Genomic DNA, 19780 nt, shown 5'->3' with positions numbered 1-19780 from the left:
TGAACATAGTAGCTCCAATTGGGGCTTTTGTAAAAGCTTTTATGTAAAATAAGTGTTGTGAGTGATCGTGAAGTGACATTGGTGGAGCTGGCTTCTCGGCCCACCGAAAGCCCAAGGGAGGTCGGTGGGGCCTTCCCCATGGAGTTGGCCCCTCAGTTGCACCTACCGCAAAAGTCCAGGTGACAACAAATAGTCAGTGGAAAGGCATATTTCGTGAAACACATCGTCTTTCAACTAGTTCTCTTAATTCTAGTCTGGAACAGAGGAGCCAATGGTGCAACAGTGGTAATTCAAGACCATTAAAAAGGTCAGTCGAAGTGCTTCACACCCTTCAGGTGCCTTATAAAAGAGTGAGAGAAGCTGTTCCCTCGCATAGTTTTTGGGACAGCCCAGAGAGTTTTTCCAATGAATGCTCAGACAGACATCAAATAATGGTGAAATGCAAACGTGTGGTAACCCCTGAGCTCCCACTTGCGGCCAAGTTCCTGCTTGCGCTCCAGCATCCTCTCACTCCTGATTAAGCAGCAATTGTACAACATTTTGAGTTACAGGCAGTCCCCACTTATCGGCAGTGGAGGATGAAGCATCATAAGTTGAGAGAGAGAGAGAGAGAGAGAGAGAGAGAGAGAGAGAGAGTTACATGATCTTGAGTGGGCAGCACACCCCATCCTGTCACATTACTTGATATATTTGATAGCTGTTGGACCCCAGCCATCTCAGCTTGGCTACCTGGAGTTCGAAGACAAGATGCGGGGTAAAATGGATTTTCTTTCATTCTTACATTCTCAGAAACCAGACCTAAATTTCTATTCCAATGCATCGGATCTGGGCTGGGAGCTCTCTCAGAAAACAAAGAAATCTCTGGGATGTGGTTTAAGGATCAACTTCGGTGGCATATAAATGTTAAGGGGTTAAAAGCAATACAAATGGGCCTGATGGCTTTTTCCTCAGTAGTGTCCTGAAGTACAGTTGCAGTCCACTCGGACAACACAACTGCTCTAGTTTACATAAGCAAACAAGGAGGAACACACACTTTCTCTGCAAGGTAGCAAGAGACCTCCTTATATAGGCTAAAGAAAATCAGACTTCGTTGATCGCTAGATTTGTTCAGGAAAAAATGAAAGTCTTGGCAGACCAGCTGAGCTGCAGGAACCAAATCTTTCAGACAGAATGGACCTTAGATCCACTGGTATTTGTAGACATATGGAAACTGGAACGCCATGTTGGACTATTTGGGGTGTTGAAAAACTTTTGACTTCCGCAACTCCTGCTTTTTTGCTCCCCAATTCTGGATCCTCAAGCATGGGCAACAGATGCCAGGCTACTTGAATTGTACAACAAGTTTCTCTACGCTTTTACCCCGTTTACAGGGATCAGGGAAGTATTGAATAAGTTTCATTGTCATCAAAACTTAACAATGATCCTGATAGCACCAATTTGGCCACTGAAAGAACAGTTCCCAGCACTAATCAAGTCTACTAGTAGACTTTCCAAAGACTTTTACCTCAAAAGAGAGCTTCTCAGACAGCCCCATTTCAACTACTTTCATCAGAAGTTTTCTTCTCTGGCTCTGACAGGGTACAAACTATCAAAAGCCTCCTCAAAGCAAAAAGGGTTTTCAAGAGAAGCTTCAGAAACTATTTCCAAGTGCAGACATACCAAAGCAAGTGGACAATATTCAGAAACTGGTGCAAAAGCAATAGAATCTCTTCTACTAAAATGTCTTATCAGAGATTGCAGACTTCCTTTTATTTTTAAAGGAAACCAAAGGATTATCATCTTCTACTGTAAAAGGATACAGAGCGATGCTTTCCTAGGTGTTCATGCACAGAGGTATCAATTTATCTACAAATCAAGATATTTTGGACTTGATTAGATCCTTTGATACAAAGAAGAGAAACACGGAACTTGCCTCCTGAACTTTAGACATAGTGCAAAAGTGGCTCTCTAGTTCTCAGTTCAAACCCTTAGATTCAGCCTCTTTTTGTAATTTGACAAAGAAAACTTTCTTCTTTGTGGCTCTTGCAACAGTAAGAGGAGTTAGAAAAATACAAGCTGTGGACAAAAGTCTGTTTTGTGGCAGGCTGCGACACAATATGTTCACTCACATTGGGTTTTCTTGCTAAAAACGATAATGCCACTAAACCATGGCCTCGATCCGTTAGAATTAAGAGTAGTCAGGAGGATTGCAGATAAGTGAAAGTAAAGGCACATGAAGTCTGATCAATAGCGACTTCGTTGGCTTTCAAATCGAATCTTTCTCTTATGTCCATTTTGGAAAAAAGTTACTGGAAGTGCAAGTTGGTATTTGCTTCTTTTTTATCTTTGGGACATGGAAACGACATATAAAGATTGCAGTACCTTGGGACCTTTATCGTTGGCAGGCATGGTATTGGGAGAGGAAGTGTAGGAAGTATGTCTTCCTTATTAAATTTCACCTTGATTTTTATATTGTGTTCTTGGGACATCTGGGGGTACAATGTACCTGGGAACCCACCAGTTTTTATTGTTGGGGTGGTGGTAACTTTAATATATAAGTGTAGTTGAAGGTGTTGTTTTTCTCTGGTAATTGTATTGTTGGTGCTGCACCCAGGGCAGGGGCATCTGTTTGTTAGTCCTCAACTGGTAAGGAAACAACCATCACTCAAAGTGTTAGCAGAACTTTCTTTCTCATTTCATTGCTTTTATTAACATTGTTGGTGAATAGAATAGTCCATGTATCCCACCTCCTGTCAATGTGGGAATCGGCTATTTATGTACAAAAATGGTATTTTTATAATAAAATTAAATTTTGTATATACTTACCAAGTAATTACAGAATGGGATCCTGCCTGACTCCCCAGACATGGACAGTTACGTAAACAAATTGGTTCTCAGGTCAGTTGTTCCTCTCTTTCCCAAAAGTGGGCTGGGCCATTTACCTACACTTTTAAAACAAAAGAATCACTACCACGAGTTTCAGAATGTTTAGCTGCTGGTACTTTTAAACTTTTAGCTATGTTATTACTTGGTAAGTATGTATATACAAAATCTAATTTTATTATAAAAATACCATTTTGTGCTAACACTTCAAGATTTGTTGAATTTCATAGCATGTACCTCTAGAGATAAAGAAATGGAAAATCCAGTTTCAGATAGTATGAGTTAATTGTCAGGTTAGAGAAATGTATGATTTTTCATTAATAAGATTTACATTTTTTAAGGGTGACTCTTAGGACAAGCAGTATAAGAGTCAAGTGTTTTCATTCAGTGGTCAGGTTATGAGGAATACAGTAACAGCAATTACATCAGTTAATCAACAAGGTTAGGGTGAATTGACCAGGATTAATAGTCACCTCTCAATTAACATGTGTTTAATTAATGCATTTTCAATTTAATGTGAGCTAGAAAATATTTTAAAATGTTTTAAAACATGAAAATTTTGATTTAACATGAATTGACGCCTGAGTGTTGTTTTCAAAACGCCCGTGCATCAGCGATGCAGACAGTGGCTGTCGACAAACAAAGACATAGCACAGTGCACTGTATGTATTTATCTATTTATTAATAAAGTAAAAGACTTTGTGTACTGTATTTATTAGTAAAGCGAAAGACTATTTGTCCTGTATTTATTAATAAAGCAAAAGATTTTATATATTAACCTTCTTACGCTGAAGGGGTATAATAAAAATTGTCTCCCGTATGTTGGGGGGGTCTCAGAGTGAATGCGGAAGCGGAAAAAATATTTTTTTCAAAAAATCACAGCGCCCTTAGTTTTCAAGATTAAGAGTTCATTTTTGGCTCCTTTTTTTTGTCATTGCCTGAAGTTTAGTATGCAACCATCAGAAATTAAAAAAAAAATATCATATATAAATAATGCGATATATGATAGCGCAAAAACAAAATTTCATATATAATTATTCAAATCGCGCTGTGAGCAAAACGGTTAAAGCTAATGAGTTAATGTTTTTTGTTGTATTGTACACTAAATTGCGATCATTTTGGTATATAACACATTGTAAAACAATCAAAGCAACACAGAGAAAAATATTATCACAAAAGGATGCATGAAATTCATAACGAGCTGACGTAAATTTTTTATTTTTTTTTTTTTTCCCAAAAATTCACCATAAATCTAAATATTGTTCTAGAGACTTCCAATGTTTCAAAATGAAGATAAATGATTGAATATTACTATACTGTAAGAGTTTTAGCTTACAATTGCAGTTTTCGACCATTTCGGACGAGTTAAAGTTGACCGAATGTCGAATTTTTTTATATAATTTTTTTATATGCAAATATTTCAAAAATGAGAAAAGCTATAACCTTCAATTATTTTTTGTTGTATTTTAAATAAAATTGTGCACATTTTCATATATAAAACTCTATAAAACGCCTAATATGAAATGGAGCAAATATTACGAGAATGCGACGTACACATTTCAGAGATTTGCGGCGGAGAATCCGTGCGCGGAGGGAAGGAAAGTTTTTTTTTTAAATTCACAATAAATCTAAATATTGTGCTAGAGACTTTGAATTTGTTTTAAAATGAAGATAAATGACTGAATATTACTAAACTGTAAGAGTTTTAGCTTACAATTGCATTTTTCCACTATTTTGGTAGAGTCAAAGTTGACTGAACATGGTTTTTTTTCTATTTATCGTGATTTATATGCAAATATTTCGAAAATGAGAAAAGATACAACCTTCAATCATTTTATTGTTGTATTCTACATGAAATTGCACACATTTTCATATAAAAAACTTTATGTAATGGCTAATTTAAAATGGTGCAAACATTACCACAATCGCACGAAAAAATTTCTGATTTTTTTCTGAAGAGTTACCGCGCGGACGTAAGGAAAAATTTTTTTTTTTCATAAATTCACCATAAATCGAAATATTGTGCTAGAGACTTCTAATTTGTTGCAAAATGAAGATAAATGATTGAAAATTACTAGAATATAAGAGTTTTAGCTTACAATTGCATTTTTCGACCATTTCGGTAGAGTCAAAGTTGACTGAAGGTTGAAATTTTGGCACTTACCGTTATTTATATGAAAATATTTCAAAACTGATAAAAGCTACAACCATGGGTTGTTTTTAGTTGTATTGTGCATGAAATTGCACACATTTCCATATATAAAACTTTATGTAACGGCAAATTTAAAATGGTGCAAACATTAGGACAATCGCATGAAAAAATTTATCGGAAGAGTTACCGCGCGGACATAAGGAAAAAGTTTTTTCATAAATTCACCATAAATCTAAATATTATGCTAGAGACGTCCAATTTGATGCAAAATGAAGTTAAATGAATGAATATTACTAGAATATAGGAGTTTTAGCTTACAATTGCGTTTTTTGACCATTTCAGTAGAGTCAAAGTTGACCGAAGGTTGAAATTTTGGCACTTATCGTTATTTATATGTAAATATTTCAAAACTGATAAAAGCTACAATCATGAGTATTTATTTGTTGTATTTTATATGAAATTGTACAAATTTTCATATATAATACTCCATGTAATGGCTAATCTAAAATGGTGCAAAAATTATGTCAAAGTGACTGAATAATTTCTGAAATGTGTCACTGAAACTTTTTAGTGTGATAAGAAAGAAATTCGCGCTTGCCTGCCTGCGCAACGATTGTAAACAAAACAACGCCTTGATCCTGGAGCTCCCAGCATCCCCCAAGGCGTGTGATTCAAAAGTTTTCGCCTGGTAGGTCTATAAGTATTTTTCCGCCAATTTTTAAAAAACTTTTATATGTCGACGTACGATACGTCCAATCGGCACCCGACAGACAATTTATCTCGACGTATAATACGTCCAATCGGCGTAAGAGGGTTAATAGCGCAAAAAAAAAATTTATGTTTTTCTGTTTTGTCTGACCTACATAGTACAGATATTCTTTGCCTAGCATATACTATGGTATATCATAAACATACAAATACAGTAGCCTAGCTTACATTATACGCTTTACTACACGTAAGGTACAGTAATTATTAATATAAGCCAATTCTGGAGGTTCAGTACATTCTAACTATGATAATTCAGTAAAAAAAAAATGACATAACAAGAATCAATTTCGTTCCAACATCGGCATAATTGAGCAATGTCAGGCTGCTGATGGCTACGTATACTAATTACAAACGTAATGGATATGCATCCTTGAAGACTCCATGGACTGAGTTATGATGTGAAACACACCGGAGGTTGGGGGTCTGTAGCCTTCGAATTTGTGCCGGAATTCGTGGCCAAAACTCAGAATCCTTTGATACATGTTGACAGGGTTACCTCATTCTCAATTCCTCGCTGAATGACTTTGTGGACAGGGACCTACAGGAACTATGACTTTGTCCCATCAGGGCTCTGGGCTGCTATCTGAATAGGACTTGGTCACCATAGACATAGGTGTCGAAGACTTTGTCAGTACAGGCACGTCAGGATGGAAGTTTCCAAGAACACAATTTCCCTCAGGCTATGTAAGGTGATTATTCAGGCATATTTCTTGCTCCCTAATTCTCTTCTGGAGACTGTTACACCCTAGGGCGCATGACATCTGAGACGTAAGTTCCTCTCTGCCTTTTAAGAAGAACATGTTTGTTCATAGAATTTTGAATGCTGGTTCTTGGCTACGTCAAACCTCGTTCACTTTCTTTTATCTGAAGGATATTACCCAGAGGTCCTTGGACATGTTTTTCTTGGGCCCTATGGTTGCTGCCCAACAGGTTGTGTAACTCGTCTAGCCCCTGACAGGGCAATTTGTATCTTACCTAGATGTTTGTGGGGAAGAGAGAATGAGTGAGTTGGCTGGTCTCTTTCTTTCTCTTTGTTCCTTTCTTCTTCCTTCAGGCAGGTCGAAGACTTGTTCCTTTCTTCTTCCTTCAGGCAGGTCGAAGACTAGACACATCATATGCTGGAACTGGTCTAATACAGGTGAGTCTGGTAGTCATACTGGTTATAGTTATTTGCTAAGTTACTATACAATAGACAGATCTACTTCTCAGTAGCATATGCTCCTCATTTTAGCAAGGGAGTGGGGATTGGTGACAAATCCCTGTGGCTTGAAAGGTTTGTTACTAGAACAGACAAAGTTCTCATCTTCCGCGAGTGCAGTGAATCTGGTACCACATTGTGCTGAACCCAGGAGACTAAGTTTTTGGGTATTCTTGTACCTATTCTCTCACCGGCTATGACCCCCTCCTTTAGAACTTGTTCTTTTAAGAAGGATTATCGGGTGGGAACCCACAGCCGTTTCAGAGTAGTTCTACCTCCCTCCAAGTATAAGTCTGAACAATTGGCAAATTTTTAATGAATTCACATTTTTCATAGTTTACAAACCTGAGGTCTTAACATTATACTGCCCTCCTCTAGCCACTCCTCTTACGTATGGATTACCAGATGCCACAGATTCCTTGCTTTACAATTTTTTATTGTTTTTAACCAGTTTCCAGCTGGTCCTAGAAGATTATCCTGTTGTTAAGACCTCAGGGTTCTAAGTTACGAAAAATTAAAATTGATTAATAATTTACCATTTTTTCCTCTTGAGGAATGTTAATCCTTACCTTCCAAAGATGTATTGCTTGTACTACACATTTTTTTTAACATTATGAACACACACACACACACACAGTGTGCTTATGGGCTAGTTCCTATTGGTGAAAGAAACTCAAATTAGCAGTATCTTTTCCTCACACACACAATTTTTTTTTTTTTTTTTTTTTTTTTTTTTTTTTTTTTTTTTTTTTTTTTTTTGTTAATCTTGGGATTTTCTAAGGTCAATTCTTGGGATTTCGTAAGAAAAATAATTTGAATAGCAGCACATACCCAAGTGACTCAGGTCAGCTGTTAGCATACTAAACCACCAACCCTATGAATTGATGGTGTACTACTCTTCACAAAAAAATTGGTGTTTGACATTTTGGATAAAGGATTGTGTACATGTACTAATACAAAAGGACCTAGAAAAGGCCAGTGCAGTTAGTAACCTCTTGACCTATCCAGTGCCTGGCAGTCATGAAATTATGAACGGGAATCATGATTTAGGAGCTTTACAACTACATGAAGGAAACAAGTAAATTACCTAAGGAACAGTAGTGAATAGTTAAGTTACTTTTCCAGGAGAGTACCCTTCATTTTATCGTGTTCTCATCTCATGGTCAAACGTGTATGTCACTTGAAGTAGAAAGGATGACTCATATGTATGTGCATGTCACATGAGATAAGACGAATATATAAGAGCCATTAAATCCAATCAGTCACCAGTAACTAGAAATTTGTACAATATTTGTTGATCCTTATCATCCTTTTATTTTTCTTTATTTTGAATTTTGTTTTCTGGTTAGGGCTTCTGCATTGGACAAATCTAAAAATATTGGACAATAACTTTGAGTTCTTTTACAATTTTTGTTCCTTATTGTGATTCATATTTATCTCAAGTATTGTTGTTAAGTTTGGTAACTGTGCTTCCTGTATGAGAGATATCCTAATTCTGATCATCCTTGCTTTCAAATCCTCACATTCTGTTCCATCCACCACATTAATTCTAAGGCTTCCTGTTTCTTCTTTGAGATTAAGTACCACATATATCTATTTATTTGTGTTGTGACTTCCTGGTCTGTAGTAGAATTGTTGGAGCTTCAGCACCTCTTGTTAAGCTAACTATGAGTCACTTCATATTATTCTTCTTAGTTTGCTTTTTTATTTACCCTAACTTATGTCATCTTGATTATTGTTAATTATTATCTAAGATGTATATGTAATTTGTTATTTTTGTTTAGTAGTTTATTTTGGGTTGGTTTTTCTTTCAAGGCCCATAGTGTTATAACAGTGCTTTTCCAAACAACGTTGCTTCTTGGCTTGATACAGTAATGATAAAATAATAATATGTAGCGATAATGATAATGATAATGATACTCACCATCATCACCCATGCAAGCAGATTAGATTAATAACTGTTCGAAGGGATACATACAAGGAAATGTAAGAATTAATTTGGAGAACTTTAGATATTGATATTTTATTATTTTTTTTGCCCTTGCTTGGAGTATGCATCTCTTCCAGTTATCAAGACAGGATATTTTTTTTATTGTTGATTATTATTTGTTTGGTTAAAGCCAAGGATTCTCTATGTTGCTGTTGGCATGTTATGTGCTTTTAAATGCTAGCTTTTCTCAGAAGCAGCTTTTGGAGATATTTGTTCATGTGATTGATTTTTGAAGCCTTATAGTATTTCTAACCTTCTGTTATGCATAATTTTTAATCGAGATTTTAAAAATTACCTGGAACTTAATTTAAACAGATTTCAAAATTTAACCTTGAACTATTTTAAATGAACTGGGAACTGTGCTTCTATACACTTTTTGTCAAGCTTTTTATGTTGTGGATGGAAATGGAAAATCTGTTCATTTTATGAAGGTTAAATGTTGCTAATTGCAGGTTGCTCAGTCTCAGAGTGAAGGATCATCAGAATGTGAATTGGAAAAGACTGATGATGATGTAGACGTAACTGTGGAAGGAGAAGAATTTGAGGATGATGAAGAGCGTGGCAGTTTATCAGGCTGTGAACAAGATTTAAGCACATTAGCCATTGAAGTAAGTTTAAATTTCTTTTTCTGCTGAGAAAGAATGTTGAGGTAGGTATTAGTTGGGTGTTTTTTTATATATATATAAATTTGACGAAGGTAAGTTGGGTTCTAATGGTGAAGTTCAGACAAAAGAAAATCAAACTGAACATACACATATATGGGAGTGGAGATTTATGAGTTCAAAGTGCTGTCTTTGGTAAAAGGTAATGCTCTTTAAAGGAAAAATGCTGGTTCAGAAAAATAATGGATGCTTTCTGGGTTAATAAGTTATATAGCCAAATTATTTGATAAAATGAAATGATGTTAACTTGAATTTGATAAATAGATGTATTGTAATGAGATTTGAATTAAAATAACTGAGTAATTCATTTTGACAGCTGTTTCCCAGCAAACTTAATATTTGTAGTACATTCAAGACAAAAATTTCCAAAGGAGTAAGAGTTACTTAAAAGTAGTTGAATACTCATGTGTGTCTGTGTGGAGCAGATCCATGAGCTTCCTGCTGGAAAACTGGTTTTATTGATCTGCACATTGTGCAAGAGCATTGTGTTCCCCACATTTACAAATTTTTTTGGAGGGTTGCCATTAATTTGCAAAGTCTGGCCTTTCTTCGTTTAATTGTGCTTTCGGTTAATCATATTTCAAATTGGATATGGACCTTGTTCCATTAGTTCAGTGCATCTTTGCAGTAGACCAATTCCTTTGGTAAAATCAAGGAATTTGCAAAGACAGCGGTTCCTTGTTTGTTGAGCATTTATGTTGAACTTGCCATTTTTTTAACTAAATTTTCTGAAAAATTGGAAATTAAGGAATTTGTAAAGACAGTGGTACCTTGTTTGTTGAACATTTATTTTGAACATTCCATTTTTCTAACAAAATTTTCTGAAAAACCTGTTGTGTCGTTTTTCAAATGCTCGTACTTCGAACGGAGCAGTTGTCTCGTTTATATTTGTATATGACAGCCTACCGCTCCTTACAAGAAAAACTGTGCTAATATGTTTTTTCCTTTACAATAAATAGTTTAATGGTAACCATATTAAAGAGAATAAAGCCTTTCAATATCAAATTTAACATATAAAATGTACAAAATCATACATCACCTCAATGATCAAGCACAGTTGACTTTAGATTGAAGAGAGGGGAAGAGACAGTTTAAATATTACTGTATGTATGTAAAAGTAATAGTAATTCACATAAAAAATGAAATGGAAGTTCTCAATAAATTTAACAATAAAATATAAAACCAATCAAATGCAATACAGTAACAATAAAAAAATGGTCTTTATTGAGTCAGTGTTTGGTGCCCTGAGTGAGATACTATAGTTTAATGATAACCATATTATTAAACAAAAAATAAATAAATAAAACTTTTCACATTAAGATTTATCATAAACAATGAACAAAATCATACATCATTACAGTGACGCATAGCTAACTTGAGATAGAGGGAAGGAGAGTTTAGGTTTTTGAGGGATAATGAATGAATGAGTTCTAATTGTCAGGCAGCGTGATATTGCTGAGGATAGAAGTCAAGTTGAGTATATCTTAAGTTTTACCAGACCACAGTTGATTAACAGCTCTCCTAGGGCTGGCCCGAAGGATTAGATATTTTTACGTGGCTAGGAACCAATTGGTCACCTAGCAACGGGACTTACAGTTTATTGTGGGATCCAAACCACACTATATCGAGAAATAAATTTCTATCACCAGAAATAAATTCCTCTGATTCTGCATTGGCCAAGCCGGGAATCGAACTTCGGACCACCGGATTGGCAGCCGAGTGCGAAAACCACTCGTCCAACGAGAAACTGCTGAGGAAAGAAGAGAGTAAAAACAATACTCTATGTACATAAAAGCAGTACCAGTTCATATCAATAAAATAAATGGAACTTTACAATAAATTTAACATAATGATAAAACATGAAAACAATCAAATGTAATACAATAATGAAAAAAATAAAAGTTACTTGAGCCAGTGTTTGGTGCGCTGAGTGAGACAATAGAGAAGAGAGGGAAGGAATGTTGGTGGGTTTTTGAGTGGGAGACTGGGGTCTGCTTCCTGCTGACTTACGAGCTGGGCTAGGATGATTATCTGCCCATTTCTTTCACTCACACTCGATTTGCCCAAATCACTTTTTGTTATATTAAAATACCTGCCCCATAATAAATACACGGACAGTGCGTTCGGCTTCTGATTGTATTCTTTGATTGTATATTTAAACGACTTCCTTGTAAAAAGTTTTTTCCAGTAATCTCTCTCTCCTTTTCTTTCTTGCATTCTTTACTTATTACTTATTTTGTTTGTAAAATCCTCATGTTTATTTTAAATTCTTCCATTTGTCAACAGTAAGTTGATGTTGTGACATAATTAATCTCCTTGTACTTATGATTATCTTTTTAAAATGTGAACCAATTTGATTTTATTATCAACATTTGCTTACTGCAACCATTTCGGTTTCCTCAAAGGGTTCCCATCTCTCCTCCCTCCGTCCCAGCTGGCCATGTGTCATTTTCACCAAACACTTTGTAAATTGTACACAGAAACAAAAATTTTGGAAAATTCTACTTCGTATAACATACTGCATTATTACTTAACACTCTTCATTTAACTTCTGAATCCATTAAGAATGGAAAAAAAATTGAAAAGGGCGACTTTATTGGTTGGTTGGAATGAGTTACAATGTCCCTTCTGTATTCGCAGGGATGTGTTTAAGGCAACCCCCCCCCTTTCGTCCCCAGCGAATAGTAGCTAGAATCTGCACATACTTACAAGTTACAACACCTGAAAAAACACTTATAACTGACTGTATTGTTAGTTCAAACACAAGAAAAACCCACTAAATATGCTTATGTCTGTTTTTTTTAATAGTTTTATCACAAAAAAGTGCATTTTTTCATGAAATTGATATGAAAATGTAGTAATTTTGTGGATATTCCTCATAAAAAAAAAAGAAATTCAACAATTTGTGGATATTTCTCATAAAAAGTACCATGAAAATGCAATTGTTCCTACACAATATACAACCTGAGGTCCTTTACAATAGGAATTACTTTAGGCGAAGCCTGGACACGGCTGCTGAAATCTTAACGCTTTCCTATCTGTATAGCTTGAGCACTGAGACCCAAGGTGTCTGGGAGTGCTCGACAGTGAAAAAAAATAATTATTTCGAAAATTCAGCAAAAATAGAAATTTTATGCCAACAATGTTCATTTTGCTGTCATTTTTTTCTAAATGTTTATATTTTATGGTGGAATAGTCAGAATAAGAGTCCCAGCCCTCTAAATACGAAAAAATGCGAGTTATTTAAAAAAAAAAATTTTTTTTACTTATTTTTATATTTTTGTTCTTAACCCAAAAACTATGAAAGTCAGGCGAATTAATTATTTTTTATGAGAAAGCCAACAAAATTCTCTAAATATTGACATATAAAACAATGGAAAACGAATAAGTCCCGCTGGTGAAAAAATTGATAGAAAAGAGGGTAAGAAACAGCGCTCTGCCTGGCGTATTTTTCATAGAAATTACTTTGTAAATATATACGAAAATGTAGAGGAAAGGTTGAGGAATAAAGGGAGAGTCTAGAAAAATGGCTTTGGTAACGGCAACAGTTTTATTTTGACGTTATAAATTGATTGAAATGAAAAAAAATGTCACTGTTGTCAACATTATCATTTGTAGCTCAAAAGTTATAACAGTTAGGCGAATGAATTTTTTTTATGAGAAAGCCAACAAAATTCTCTAAATATTGACATATAAAACAATGAAAAACAAATAAGTCCAGTTGTTGAAAAAAATGATAGAAAAGAGGGTAAGAAACAGAGCGCTCTGCCCAGCGTATGGTGAGAATTATTGCTAGAAAAAAAAAAAATTTTTGAAGCGCCCTATCTCGCTTATTTTTTATAGAAATTACTTCGTAAATAAATGAAAATGTAGAGGAAAAGTTGAAGAATAAAGGGAGAGTCAAGAAAAATGGCTTTGGTAATGGCAACAGTTTCATTTTGATGTTTCAAGTTGATCAAAACGAAAAAAAATTTTACCGTTGTCAACATTATCGTTCGTAGCTCAAAAGCTATAACAGTTAGGCGAATGAATGATTTTTTATGAGAAAGCGAACAAAATTCTCTAAATATCAATATATGTAATAATGAAAGTACGTACAGTTGGTGAAAAAATTGATAGAAAAGAGGGTAAGAAACAGTGCGATGCCCAGCATATATATGGTGAGAATTATAGCTAGAAAAACTTCGCGAATGCATATCGGAAAATTGTTCTCTTGTGACGTCACAGTGTAAACAAACACACGTGTCTACAGCAGCTCGAACGTGTGGTCACTGAGAGGGAAGTGTGGGTAGGATCAGCCGATTTTATTGTGAGAATTTTATTACGCCAGGGATTTGAGCATGTGCATTACAGGAACTACTAGGCTGGCGTATTGATACCCAAGTTACATGTTCCAAGGTATGATCTAGCCAATGGAAATCGCTACTTGTCCGAAAATAAAAAAGAATTACCCCTACCTCACGTACAAAAAATTTAGGTAAATTTCATGTAAAGTTACGTCAGTCAGGTAGGGAGGGGGTAGGGTAATTTTGCGTACTATTACGTCAATTGGATACGAAAGTGTTAAAACAAGGCGGAAACGCTAGGGCCGCCATTCCCCTCCAGCTGCTGCCATTGGGGGGAGGGGGGTTGCCTATCAAGCCATTGGGCAACATGGCAGCGATATGGAGCAGAGACCTGGTTAGTAGATGTCCTTTGGGAGGGCTAACTACTTCCCTTCGAGTCTCTGCCATCTCTCACCAACTACCTGGTCCATCTCAAATCCTACCTAGAAGGATTACAGAAGCACCAATCTCTATTGCAAACAGTGCAGAAGATGCTGAGCAAGGGTGATTTAGAAGTTGTGTTGGTCTGGTGTCCAACGTTTTTCAGCCAAGTATTTCCTGTAGAGAAGGGTTTTGGCGGGGAGGGACCAGTCAGACCTTTCGCCCCTGAACCAATTCGTTTGCCAGACTTGGTTCAAGATGGAGACGGCATGAACGGTGCTTGCCTCTATCAGGGAGAATGACTTCATGCTTACGTTGGACTTGAAGGGTGCCAATTTTCAAATATATACCCATTTATCAGTCTTCCCAAAAGTTCCTCTGCTTTGTCCTCGGAGAGAGAGTCTATCAATTCAGGGCACTCTGTTCCATGCTCTCCACTGCTCCCAGCTGTTCACGTGTATGTTCAACCTGGTCTCAGCTTGGGCACATTCACTTGGGATACGTCTTTTGAGGTATCTCAACAATTGGCTAGTCCTGGCAAGGTCTCGCTTGCATTTGCTACAAGACAGAGATTGACTCTTCGAGTTTAGTCAGGATCTAGGGATTATGATGAATCTCGAGAAGTCCGATCTCGAACCCAAGCAGAGGACTAAATATCTGGAAATGCTGATAGATATGGTAGCAGCAAGAATCTTCTCCTCAGACTCTCATACCAGCAGGTTCTGAGAGGCATTGCGACTGTTGCTGTCTCAACAGGAGCAGTCTGCTCAGCAGTGGCAAGTTGTTATAGGTCACCTGTCGTCTTTAGAAAAGCTGGTCTATCATGGGTGTCTTCACCTTCGGTCTCTATAGTGGAGACTGAGGGAGTACTGGTCTCAGTTCCGCGACCCTCAGTCCGCTCTCATCCCCCCTCCCTCCCTCACAGGAAGGGAGAGAGGACTTGGAATGGTGGCTCAACAGCAGGAACCTCTTAATGAATAGGAGTGGATCTTCGCACTCCCCCTCCAGACATGCTTCTGTTCTCAGACGCATTGTCTGAGAGATAGCGCACACACCTGGAGGAGTTGTTGACAGCAGGAGTGTGGGACCTTCATGACAAGCACCTTCACATCAACTTCCTAGGACTCGAGGCATCCTTCCTGGCTCTCCAAGAGTTTCAGGACCATATGATGGGACACTCGGTGATATTGATGAGCAACAATACCACAGTTGTGACATACATCAGCAAGCAGGTGGCACTCTGAATCTCTCGAGCTTCATCAGTTGACATTGCAGGTGCATGAGTGGGTAGCCCACTCAGTAGAGCTGTCAGCTAGATACATTCCAGGCAAGAGGAATGTGGTGGCAGACAAGCTCAGCTGCCAGCATGAGGTTATAGGGACCAAGTGGTCCCTTCACCAGGATGTGGCAGAAAGGCTGTTCAACCTGTGGGGGCATCCACTCATTGACTTGTTTGCCACCTGATACAACAGGAAGCCAGAAACCTTTTGCTCCATTGCACTGGACCCGTGGGCTGCTACAGAGGACACGTTCCAGCACCTATGGGACAACCTCAAGGTTTATGCCTTTTCCCCGTTTTGCATGATTCGTATGGTGATCAGCAAGGTGTTGACCACCTCGAATCTTTGGATGATTCTGGTGGCACCCAAATGCCTCAGGCCATTTGGTATCCTGACCTTCTGGCCCTTCTCTCTAAGGCACCAAGAGAGATTCCCCCATGGCACAACCTGCTGTGTCAACTGCACACAGGTGTCTACCCTGTGTCTTCACGGCTGCAGGATATCCATCATCTCTTGTGAGCAAGAGGCTTTTCTTGCCGAGCAGCAACAAAGATGGCAGGATACTTCAGACAGTCCTCTGCAGCAGTATATCATGGAAAGTGGGCCATCTTCTGTGGTTAATGTCGGTGTCAGACAGGGTATCTCTCTGGTTGGAGCCACTCTTCAGCAGGGCATGAATTTCCTTGTCTGGCTCTTTTCAGTTTCAGCTGTGAAAGGCTATAGGGCTGCGCTAAGCCTAGTCTTAAAGCTGAAAGGTATCGATATTTCATTCTCTTTGGAGATATTGTCCCTTATTAGGAGCTTCGAGAGGTCTTGCCCACCCAGGGATCTCAGGCCCTCTGCGTGGGATGTGACTGTTGTGTTGCAGAGCTTGATTCGTGCACCTTACAAGCCTCTTCAAGAGTCCTCAAACAGGGATCTGACACTCAAAACCATCTTTCTGGTTCCCCTGGCATTGGCGAAGAGAGTTGGAAAACTTCATGGTCTTTCATTCAATGTCAAATACTCAAGGAGATGTGGATCGGTTACGCTCAATTTTATAGCAAAAACTCAGAATCCTTCTGTCCCTACCATCCCCTCCCTGTTTGACTTTGTTGGTGATGATCCAGACAAGATGCTAATTTGTCCTGTTAGAGCACTATGGCAGTAACTGAAGAAGACTTGACACCTCTAGCCTGAGTGTCGATGACTTATGTTAGCACCGGAGGTCCCAAGAAAGAGGTATCCCAAAAACACTGCATCTTTCTGGTTTCGCAAGACCATCAGGAAGGCATACTCTGATTCTGATGCTAGCGTAGACAACACTATTACACTTTGTCCAAGAGCTCACAAGGTCAGGGGCATTGCCCCGTCCCTGGCATTCCAGAAGACCTGTCTGTTCATCAGGTTTTGGAGACAGGAGTCTGGCATGGCATTCCACTTTCACCTCTTACTACCTTTGGGATATTGCCCACAGGTCCTAGGACACTTTTTTTTTTTTTTTTTCCTTGGGACCAGTGGTGACTGCTCAACAAGTTGTGTAGCTTACCCAGCTCCTCTAACTGGACAAGGTTCCATCTCACCATGTATTGGTATGAATGAGTGTGACTGTAGAGGGCCTGGCACTCCTTTCCCCTTTTCCATCCTACTCTATCCCTCCAGCTCCCCCCCCCCCCCCCTCCCGCACGAATACATAGTTGGAACCCCTATAAAAATGCTGAAAATGGCCTATTTTATTTGTTAAAACTCAAGAAAAACCCTCTAAAAATTTGTATACCTGGTTTTTTAAATAATTTTTTTACTCAAAATAACATGCTCCCAACACCATCTATTAAAGAAAATGATAACAATCAAGTTTACAACAAGACTTACATATTTAAGTCATATTTCAACTTGAAAGCACTTCAGATAATGAAAAATAACCTATTTATGCTAAATAGAAGCAAGAAAGTCCCTCTGAATCGAGGTAAATAGGGCGAAATAACCTTGCTTCTGCTCTTGGCTGATTTTTCAAAACCAAAACCTACATTGCTTTGTTTGTATTTTATAATACTAGACGTAGTAATATGAGACTACATACAGTATTAGTGGCTACAGTGAAGTAAAGCATAACTTTTTAAAAGAGCCAAGGAAAAGATGCATATTTGTTATGTTTGTATTTAATGAGGGTCTCTTTGCGTTTAGGCAAAAACGCAAAGTGCTGATAACCAGACAACAGTGCCATTATTAATGAAAAAATAACTAAGTCTATTTCACATATTTAACTAAATTTTCAAACTTATTTAATTAAATTTTCAAAATTAAGAACACTTCATATAACAAAAAATAACCTTGTCACGTATAAATAGAGTTTTTAGAGATTGATTTATGCTAAATAAAAGCCAAAAAATAGCTCTGAATTGAGTTAAATATGGCAAAATTATCTTACCTCTGCCCTCAGCTGATTTATCCAAACAAAAACATGATCAGTTTGTTTGTATTTTTTTAATACAAATAGTAATACAAGATTACATACAGTATTATTGGATACAGCAAAGTAAAGGATAACTTTTTAAAAGAGCCAAGGAAAAGATGCATATTTGTTGTGTTTGTATTTTATGAGATGGTCTCAGCACTTAACCTAAGGCACTGATAACCAGACAACAGTGCTATAAACCCTATGAAGGGTAAAACCCAGTTATGAATATATTTAACAAGTGCCATAAAACTGAAATGTCGCTTACCGAAGGAAACCACAGGCTGCCTGTATATAAATTAAACCTAATTTTATAAAAATTTAATTTTTCTTTTCTGTCACCCAGGAAGAACATAATATGGTGATCTTAGCTACAATTATGATTAGTTTTTAACTTTTTCGGATGGTTTGGAAGAAGGTAGTACTAATAAATTTTGATTGTTTTAACCAGTTAGCTGCTTACTATAGTTACCTTGTAGGTTAAGAGTTGCTAGTGCTTGAATGGACCTCACTAACAATAGGCCACTATTTCACGAAATGTTTTTCCATCATCTGCAAGATTTTGAATTATTATCATTATCGTGCTTTTGTATACCATAAAAATAAATGTTCTTGTTTTCTTGTTCATCATGCTTACTGGTAAGTTTATTGTATTCCTTCTCACTGGCTTAAATGTTTTGGTTGTGTGTGTAGAATTATGACCAGTACAATAACCCCTCTTTTAACTTGATTATGTTTGTGGGGGGTTTGCTGATATATACAAGGGTGATAATAGGAATAGTGAATTGCCTAGTCTAAGCCACTCCGAATTTGTAGCTTAATCATTAATAGGCCATGGAAATGTACACAAATTAGATGTATGTATTTAATGTTGCATAAAAGAGGTGTCTAATTAAAAATGAAACTCCTAAAATATATGACACTTTAGCAAGTAAAATATCTCGCAAGACCATATTACCCAAACTAGTTTTCAGGATTGAATAACTGTACCATCACACACAGACAGTGCATTGGTAATGCATACAGTATGTGGATGTACTGTATATGCATTATAAATGCTGTGTAAAAATAATAATAATAAAAAAAAACACACACTGACCAGATTAACCACAGAAGATGAAGGACAGCAAATAATGTAAGCACTACTGCTTTGCAAATACCTTATGTACTTTTATTCTGCTGTTACTTGTACATATTCAACAAGTCTAATCTGCTGGCTATTGATTGAACATTTATGGTGTTATGTATACTATAGATAACAATCTTGCACAGGCTAAAATTAGAATGATTCTACAAAGAAAGTTCATGCTTCTCTCTCTCTCTCTGTCTCTAAGCACCTACTACGCAGGGGTAAAGGAATGTAATACATATGCTCACACCATTCCATGTTCATGTTGAACTTTCAAGTAAGGATGTGCCCAAGTATCGGTATTGGTGGTATTGGCTAGTGTTTGTGGTATCGGTATCTGTGAATTTCTGGCTGATACCAGCTGATACTTTTGTCATTAGTATAGGAATTTAAAACCCTTCTAGGCTTCCTAAAATGTACAGGCAGTCCCCGGTTTACGACAGATGTTCTGTTCTTGAGACACGTCTTAAGCTGGAACATCATTGAAAATTGTCAAAAATCGTAAGAAAACCTTACTTTTAATGCTTTGGTTGTATTGAAAACTATGTAAACTGCATTTTTATTGCTTTTCATAAAAAAAAAAAAAAATTCAAATATTG

The 19780-nt window shown here is 37.0% G+C and overlaps 1 protein-coding gene across 4 annotated transcripts in view; it reads left to right on the top strand.

Annotated features, from left to right (window-relative positions):
* Window positions 1–19780, top strand: part of LOC135206812 (terminal uridylyltransferase 7-like) — a 294251-nt gene that overhangs the window by 168028 nt on the left and 106443 nt on the right. For all 4 annotated transcript variants that reach the window (XM_064238310.1, XM_064238303.1, XM_064238320.1 and 1 more), the window contains one exon: window positions 9423–9578. In XM_064238310.1, the coding sequence (XP_064094380.1) occupies window positions 9423–9578 (156 nt within the window). The remainder of the gene's footprint in view (window positions 1–9422; window positions 9579–19780) is intronic.

Source organism: Macrobrachium nipponense, chromosome 11 (genome assembly GCF_015104395.2).
Source record: "Macrobrachium nipponense isolate FS-2020 chromosome 11, ASM1510439v2, whole genome shotgun sequence".
Taxonomy (NCBI): domain Eukaryota; kingdom Metazoa; phylum Arthropoda; class Malacostraca; order Decapoda; family Palaemonidae; genus Macrobrachium; species Macrobrachium nipponense.
The sequence above is the reverse complement of the archived record's forward strand: the minus strand, read 5'-3'. Positions and strand labels throughout refer to the sequence as shown.